Genomic DNA, 9281 nt, shown 5'->3' on the forward strand with positions numbered 1-9281 from the left:
AAATTTTCCAACTACCAGTGATTCTTCTTTGTTTCCAACTTTTGCATTCCAATCACCAGTGATAATCAGCACATCTTGATTGCATGTTTGGTCAACTTCAGACTGCAGAAGTTGGTAAAAATCTTCAATTTCCTCATCTTTGGCTTTGGTGGTTGGTACATAAATTTGCATAATAGTAGTATTAACTGGCTTTCCTTGTAGGCATATGAATATTATTCTATCACTGACAGAATTGTACTTCAGGATAGATCTTGAAACATTCCTTGTGACGATGAATGCCACACCATTTCTCTTCAATTGTCATTCCCAGAATAGTAGATTATACGGTTATCTGATTCAAAATGGCCAAAACTAGTCCATCACAGCTCACTAATGCCTCAGATATCAATCTTTATGTGTTCTATTTCATTGACAACTTCCAATTTTCCTAGATTCATACTTCTTACATTCCATGTGCTGATTATCAATGAATGTTTGCAGCTGTTTCTTCTCATATTGAGTCATGCCACTTCAGCAAATGGAGGCCCCAAAAGCCTACTTTATCCATATCATTAAGGTAGGCTCTACTCTGATGAGGCAGCTCTTTCCCAGTCATATTCTGAGTGCCTTCTGACCTGAGGGGCTCATCTTCTGGCACTGTATCAGACAATGTTTCAGGGCTATTCATAAAATTTTCCAGTAATGTATCAGACAGTGTTTAACTACTATTCACTGGCCAATTCTTTGAGAAGTGGACAGCCTCCTCCTTCTTCCAAGTCTGTCTCAGTCTGGAAGCTCCACTGAAACCAGGTCCGCCATTGGCACTTCTACTGGCACAGCCAGATTTGGCCAGGACATACTTCACCAACCTTTAATCTACCATACAGATGGAACACACTTTTCTTAATCTTTTCTCATAAACAACATTTGCTCAGTGTTATGGATTGAATTGTGTCCCCTAGAAAGTTATGTTGAAGTCCTAAACCCCTATACCTATAAATATGACCCTGTGTGGAAATAGGAGCTTTCTGTTGCTATGTTAATGAGGCCATAGCAGAGCAGGGTAGGTCCAAAAGCTAATCCCTTCTGAGTGATGTTTTATTCAAAAAGCGGAATAGACAGATACACGAGGCAGACACATCTAAGCCCAGGAACACTAAGGATTAATAGCAGCTACTAGAAAGTAAAAGAGACAAAGAGAGACCTTTCCCTAGGGCCAAAACCCTAAATGCAGACTGCCAGTCTCCTGAACTGAGAAAATGAATTTCTGTTCTTTGAAGCCACCCACTTGTGATATTCTTGTTACAGCAGCACTAACAAACCAAGACACTCAGTGACTCAATCAGTCCTAGAAAAGATCCCCTCCAAAACAAGAATACCTTCAGATTCAAGTTGGTCCAGGCCATATGTGGCAGCTGTATTAACACGACTAATGGATGGAACAACAGTTCTTCCTTCAGAGGATGTCTCAGAAGCAGGAAGCACTAGAGAAATGCTGGCTGACTCCTCCGTTATTCCAGGAGGGGTCACTGAAGAGCCCAAAACTGATGTGAACAACTCCTCACTTGGTCCCATGACAGTGTCCACTAATTCTGCCAAGAAAAACAGACAAGACTTTACCAACAAGATGATCATTATGGGAAACCCAAACTGTGTTTTCACTTTTTAAGCAAGAAATGATTCATGAAACCAAAATCTTATATACAGTAACTCTGGCACTTAGACCACATACTCCCCTTCCACATATGGCATTAATCAAGCTATCCAAGGCAAACACTTTTTCTTCCAAAACATACATTGTCTGAAATAAGAATTAAAAAAAAAAAAAAAAAAAATCCCTATCTCCCATTCAGACAATGTACTGCACTGGGCAAAAGACCTCTTTAATGTGCTGAAGAGCAAAGATGTCTCTTTGAAGACTAAGGTGAACCTCACACAAGCCATGGTATTTTCAATAGCCTAATATGCATGTGAAAGAAACACCAAAGAAGAGTTGAGGCTTTTCAGTTGTGGTGTTGGTAAAGAACACTGAAAGTACCATGGACTGCCAGAAGAATGAACAAGTCTGTCCTACAGGAGGAATGGCCAGAATGCTCCTTGGAAACAAGAATGGCCAGACTTCATCTCACCTACTTTGATCATGTTGTCATTCCCTGAAGAAGGATAACATGCTTGGTAAAGTGGAGGGTAATGTTCCCAGGGAACACTAAGGTAATGTGGCATAAAATAGTCCACAAAGGCAATGTTCTACATCCTACTTTGGTGAGTAGCAACTGGGTCATAAAAGCTTGTGAGTGGCCATCTAAACCACTTAAGATTGAACCCCTGTGGTTCAACTTTCAGCCAAACAACTTACTGTATATTCAAAAGCTCTCAGGACATGGATCCAGAGGGTCTCTCATACATTGCTGCTGGGAGTATAAATTGGTATACCATTTTGGAAAACAGTTGGGCATTATCTCCTAAAGTTAAACATTAGCAATTCCACTCCCAAAAAAAAACTCTTGCACACATACAATAAAGAACATGTAAAAGAATATCCATGGTAGTAATGTTCACAATAGCCAAACCTGGAAACAACTCAAAAGCAAATAAACAGGAGAGTGGATGGAGACTGGGTGAATAAACTGTGATAAATTTTCAAAATGGATAATTATACAGAGGTCATAATCTTAAGTCAAATAATCAAACCAAAACCTCACTGCCATTGAGTCGATTTCAACTCATAGTGACTCCCAAGGGTTTTCAAAGGGTTTACAGAATCTTTACGGAAGCAGACTGTCTCATCTTTCTTCCACAGAGCAGCTGGTAGATTTGAACCACCAACCTTCTGGTTAGCAGCCAAAATGCCTTAATCACTACATCACCAGAATTCCTCCAGTCATATAATATTAAGTAAAAAAGTAAGTTCCAAAAAAGGCTATCTACATTATGATATCTTTTTTTTATAAAGTTAAACACAGCTAAAATGGTAAGATGTATACTTTCAAGAATATATATATAGAGATGCAATACAACTAAAGAAGTCAAGGAAATGCAGAACACAAGATTCAGGGTGGTGGTTACCAGAAGAGGAAGGGTTGCAAGAGAATCGATCATGGGTTTACATGTAGGTTATTAAAAAGGCCCTAGTTTTTGTGAGGGAGAAGAAGGGTTGGAAGATATTTATTACACTGTTAAAAAACAATGCACTAAATAATAAAAGTGGGCCATATTTGGATTAATGAAACACAGACATGAGGTCCAAAAATAAGAGAGGCATTCCTCATTATTCTTGCTTTCCACATTTGCAAATTCACCTACTCACTATAATTTTTTTGTAACCCCAAAATCAATTCTTGAGGCACTTTATCATTCACAGACATGTGCATGAGTAAACTGGTAAAAAATGAGTCATCCAACAGCACCCAGCCCCAGCTGAGATCAAACAAGGCTGGTGGGGTAGTAACTGACTCAGTGTTCACAGGGCCTTTATAGAACAGTCTATCACAAACAATGAGAATCAACTGTACAATTGTTTTTTAAATCCACAGGTGATTCTGATGATTACATAGATTGAGAACCTCCCCATCTTTAAGAAATCAGAGCTTTTAGTGGCCTCCTGTAATAAAAAGCCCTTTGTGTACAGTATTTCAAATCTTTAAAATAGCCTATGAAATGTGTTATTTAGTGATGAACAAACCAAAGATTAGAGAAGTTAAGACACTTGCTTGAGGCTACAATGCTAGCATGAGCCACTTTGGGATTCAAACCCAGGTCCTTGCTATTTTCACCTCATCCCTGACTCTTAGCAGCCAGAGCTGCAAATTAGAAGAAAGTTCTCAGGTCCAGTTGCACAGGATCCAGAGATAAGCCATCCAGGAGTTTTTATTTGGAAAGCAACCTCTAGTCCTCTTAGGCTATAGCACATATCTCCAAACAAGAGTCTCCGTTACCTATCCTGTTCACCCTCCAAGTGAGGTATGTGTGCACCTGGCCACTGGCAGGGCCATCTGCCTCCCTCATTTTATTCTTTGTCAGTTCACAGAAAAGATCCACCCCTAAAATACTGAGACCAATTCCCTCCTTACAGACCTTCCACAGTGGGAGCAACTTCAAAAGACAAAGGCACGGCTGTAGTAGGAACTGCAGCATCCAGAGGGTCTGATCTTCTTGACAGCAGAGTTACACTAGAAACATCAGATGTGGGTGAGGAAGACTCTTTTCCTTCCTTAGTCTCCCCATTTTCTCTGGTAATCCCGAGGGTAGAAACTTGTTCATGCATCATCAATGATAAAGTGGCTTCTGCTTCTTGAGCAGCGGTTGTCATCTCTTGAGTAATAATATCTTAAAAGGGAAGAAACAATATTTTTAAATATCATGGGAGAAAGAAGGGCAGCTTATGCACAGGGATACAGCTCAGGGGCAGGAGTTCATGGAGGGATGGACACAGGGAAGAGGTAACTATGGGGAAGAAGTGGGAAGGGAGCTGTTGCATTGTGGTAAACTGTGGTCATTGTCATGAGACAAAGTATATGTAAACTGCTGTATGGAAAGTGAATTTGCTCTGTAAATTTTCACCCAAATCACAATAAAAAATATATGTATTTTTCTAAATAGACCAAATCTCTATACCTTAAGAAGTCACCATACAATTACAGTGGGAGGAGGAGGTTGTAGATGGCTTATTCAAAGGGTGAGATGGGAGAGAGCTCAGAAAAAAATGTCAAGAAATAAATGTTTTCACTGTTGTTTCAAGAGTGGCAAATCAATGTAAGACAGATATAAAGAAGTTAATATAAAGAATAAATAATAATAGTATAAAAAATACATATCAATATAAGACAGATATAAAGAAGTTAATATAAAGACTAAATAATATAATAATAATATAAAGAATACATATTAATGTATAGAGATTAAGATATAGAGATTTGGTCTATTTAAATATAAAGAATAAATAATAATATAATAATAATATAAAGAATACATATTAACTTCTTTATATCTGTCTTACATTGATTCACACTCTTGAAACAACAACAGTGAAATAATAATAAAACAAAATCCAAAGTAAAGCAGGAAGATTATCAGCTAAGCTACCTTTCACACACATTTGAATAACAATATAATCAGTTTGTTAGGAAACAAATGATACACATCTAACTTACACTCAAAAATTTCCAGAAATACCTGTATGTATCAATTTTAACATCTGTGTTTCTCCAGGGAAAAAGGAAGTTATCATTGTAACATAAGAATAATAATTACAGTAACTAAGGCACTTGACTGCTAACCAGAAGGCTGGTGGTTCAAACCTACCAGTCACTCCTCGGAAGGAAGATGGGGCAATCTACTTCCATAGTGATACTGCCTTGGAAACCCAAGGAGGGGTCGCTATGAGTCAGGTCCGACTTGACGGCACATAACAACAACAACGTTTAGTGAGCTTCTATTATGTGCCATACACACACAATGCTAAATGCATGACATGCATTATCTTATTTACCCTCCCCTATGTATTAATGGAGGTAAGTATTAATATCATCCCATGAAAGCTGTATATGAAAATCAAGAATGCAGGCTATAGAGTCAATTTGTCTAAGTCTGAATTCTGGCTCAGCCACTTACTAGCTGTGTGACTTCAAACAAATTATGTAGTATCTCTGGGCCTTGAGTTTCCTTAGTGGTAAATTAAGGATAATAATAGTATCTATCTGATTGAGATGTTTCAAAGATTAAATTAGATAACACATGTAAAACACTTAGTATGTGTCCAGTACTTGGTAAGTGTGATTGTTGGAGCTGTGTGTCAATTTGGCTGAACCACAATTCTGTGTGCTTTAAGCAATTGTGATGTAGGTTGTTCTCATGATGGGATCAGATGTATATGTTTTGAGCAGCCAATCCACTGAAAGGGAGTTTCCCTAGGGGTGTGGCCTGCTTCCAGTATATTTATGGACATCCTGGGAAAAGAGACACTTTTCTGTGGATCGGGATTCTGTTGTGCTGCCTACAACTGTCCGTGAGCGAACAATCCACTATTTGGCCTGGAGATCTTGGATTCGTCATTCGTTGGAGTCAACAGCCAGTATACCACCTGCCAACCTTGAGCAGCCCCTGCAGCTGCATGAGTTGGGAAAAGCCTCCAACTTGACATTTGATCCAAGAACTTGGGACTTGCCAGCTTCTATAAGTGTATGAGCCATTTTCCTAAGATAAATTTTTCTTTCTCTGTATGTATAAGCTTTACTGGTTTTGTTTCTCTAGAGAACTCTGTCTAACACAGTAAGCATTCAATGAAAAGGAAAAAAAAAAAAAAACAGTTAATGTAGAGTAGACTGCAACTCATGGTGACCCCATGTGTGTCACCCTCCCTTTCTAAGTTGTTCCTCTTCCATCAACATAAATTTGCTGGCCCCTAAGGTTCCTATCCAGTCTTTAGAGTTGCTGTTGTCCCTTTGACCCCTCATAGATGGTTCTTAAAAGAACACAATGCTCAAGGTAGACATTTTTACTAGTTAAGCTCAACTATTGTTTGGTTTTAAGGAGACTTCAGAGAATATTTTTGGTTTAAGGTTTAAAGATTATCTAGGACAATAATTTCAGGGGTGCATCCAGCCCTGCATTTGTTTTTAAATAAGAAGGGGAATGAATAGACCTGTAGAGCATGACGTATCTATCTATCATAAGTTCACTTACTTTACAACATTTTGATCCCCTCAAATGCATTACTGAAGACCATTTATAAGGATTAAGATTTGTTTCCTTCTTAGGGAGGGGTTATGCTAGAAATTTCAAATACTGAGTCACGACTAAAACCTTAATTTCTAAAAGACCTTATTTTATTTATTTTAAAATATTAGTTCTAGATACACAGCATATTAGCAAGTCCAGTAAGTTATATAACAAAAATAACAGCATTCTAGGGATACCTAGAAAAAGTTTCTCAGACTCTTCACTAATGACATCATGGTACTTCCTATTATTGATTTTTCCTTGGAGTCAATGTATTTGCTTTAGAATAGTGTTTGTTTTTCTAGTATAAGCCATTCCTCTTCTTGGTAGCCACCCAGTGTGGACTATATTTTCTTTTGAACTTAAGAGTTTGTTTGTTTGTTTGTTTACATTTGATGGATCAATATACCTGATTAAAGAACAAAGTGAATTAAAAACTAAAAAAACCAAACCCACTGTCATCAAAAATCTACTCCTACTTACAGCAACCCCATAGGACAGAATAGAACTATCTCATAAAATTTCCAAGGCTGTTAATCTTCACAGAAGCAGACTGCTTCATCTTTCTTCTGCCAAGCAGCTGGTGGGTTTGAACCACTGATCTTGTGGTTAGCAGCCAAATGCCTTAACCACTGCACCATCAGAGCTCCTTATGTGCATTAGGATAAGGTTTTCACGTGTGCTTCATATTTGTGCCTTGAATCTTAAATTTATTTATTTATTTATTTATTTTTACCCTTCTCTAAGAAGATTATAAATCTCCTGAGAGCCTGAATTTGCTGCTCTTTTTTTAATCTCCAGAACCTAGGACAGTGCTCTGTTTGCCATGAAATGATAATGACATAGTTTGATCATTTTAAGCAGTAGGAGTTCTCTGTGTTGTCTTCATTGTTATAAGCGTAACACACACTTTTGAGAACAAATTGTTCTGGTTACCTAGTACCCCTCTGACAAGAATATACAAATGGGATGGTCTTAACAAACAGAAGTTTATTCTTATAATTTGGAGGCATTAAAAGTCCAAGTCCAAAGTCCCAAGCTCTAGGGGCTGGGTGAAAGCCCCTCAGCCTTGGGCTTCAGCTTTGCCTCCAGCTCCTGGCGCACTGAAGCTTGAGGCTTTTCTTCACTCAGATAGCTGCTGGCTGCTGAGGCTGGCAAGCCCAAGGTTGACAAGTAAAAGGCACAGTCCTGATGTTACCAAACCACACAGCAGGCCATTCATTCAAGTCCATTGTAAGCCCCAAGGTCAGCAGAGCATGGTAGGCTGCTGAACAACACGGCTACATGCAGGGTCCAAACGTGCCACAAGCTACAGACCATTTCCAAAGCTGTTTATTATATATGGGAAGCAGATCACATAGGCAAAGGCAGCTACTCAGCTGCTCACAGTAGATTCCACCTTGGAATTGATTACCAGTCTCATCATGGGGAATACTACATCCAGCTGCCCAGCCACTCACCCAGGCCCAGCCAAGTTGACACACAAATGTAACCACCACAATATTCTTTTGAACTCTTGAGAACAAAAAACTAAAGTGAAAGGAATTGCTAGAGTGTTCCTCTCTTTACACAGATCACTGAGAAGCTATTTGATTAATTTGGATGAAATAGAAACTGTATTAGATCATTCCAGATGGAGTGCTTCTCTATCTTCATTAACTCACGCACTGAATGGAACTGATTGAGCACCATTATGTGCCACGTACAGTGCTATGTGCTGGAAATAAAAACAAGTTGCCTATTAAAAGACCAGCTACTGTGGAGATTATGAAAGAGGAGGAGCATATACAACAATCAAAATAATCAGATAATTACCAAATCCAATTTATCTCGTAGGCTGTATAATACAAACTAGCATAAGTCTACAAGTCCCCGGGTGGCACAAACAGCTAAACACTGTCTACTTATCAAAAGGTTGGAAGTTTGAATCCACCTAGGGACAAGTCAGAAGAAAGGCCTGGGAATTCACTTCCAAAACATCACAGCCCTTGAAACCCTATAAAGTGCAGATATAATCTGAAATACACAGGATTGCCATGAGTTGCAATCCAACTCAGCAACAACTGATGGGGTTATTTGTCTGTTTGTTCATTACATAAGAATCACAGATTTACTTACCTGAACTAAAACAGACTGATGTGGAAAAGTTGAACAGATCCATAACAAAAGAAGAAATTGAACAGGTCATAAAAAAATTACCAACAAAAAAAGTCCTGGCCCAGATGGTTTCATGGGAGAATTGTACCAAACATTCAGAGAAGAACTGACACCAATCCTACTCAAACTATTCTAAAACATAGAAAAGGATGGAATCCTCCCTAACTCATTTTATGAAGCAAGCATGACCGTGATATCAAAACCAGACAAAGACATCACTCAAAAGGAAAACTACAGACCAATATTCCTCATGAATATAGATGCAAAAATCTTCAACAAAATCTTAGCCAATAGATTCCAACCACATATCAAGAAAATCATTCATATGACCAAGTGGGGTTCATATCAAGTATGCAAGGATGCTTCAACATTAGAAAAACAATCAACGTCATCCATCACATGCTGTTGTTGTTGTTGTTATGTGCCGT

General features: G+C 38.5%; 1 protein-coding gene across 1 annotated transcript in view; it reads right to left on the bottom strand.

Annotated features, from left to right (window-relative positions):
• ARMH4 (armadillo like helical domain containing 4) overlaps nucleotides 1-9281 on the bottom strand; it is a 188731-nt gene that overhangs the window by 172045 nt on the left and 7405 nt on the right. The window contains exons 2-3 of the mRNA XM_007951871.2: nucleotides 4054-4305; nucleotides 1359-1571 (exon numbers count right to left, since the gene is read on the bottom strand). Coding sequence (XP_007950062.1) covers nucleotides 1359-1571; nucleotides 4054-4305 — 465 coding nt within the window. The remainder of the gene's footprint in view (nucleotides 1-1358; nucleotides 1572-4053; nucleotides 4306-9281) is intronic.

Source organism: Orycteropus afer, unplaced genomic scaffold, assembly GCF_000298275.1.
Source record: "Orycteropus afer afer isolate SDZICR_OR568_19922 unplaced genomic scaffold, OryAfe1.0 scaffold00314, whole genome shotgun sequence".
Classification (NCBI taxonomy): Eukaryota; Metazoa; Chordata; class Mammalia; order Tubulidentata; family Orycteropodidae; genus Orycteropus; species Orycteropus afer.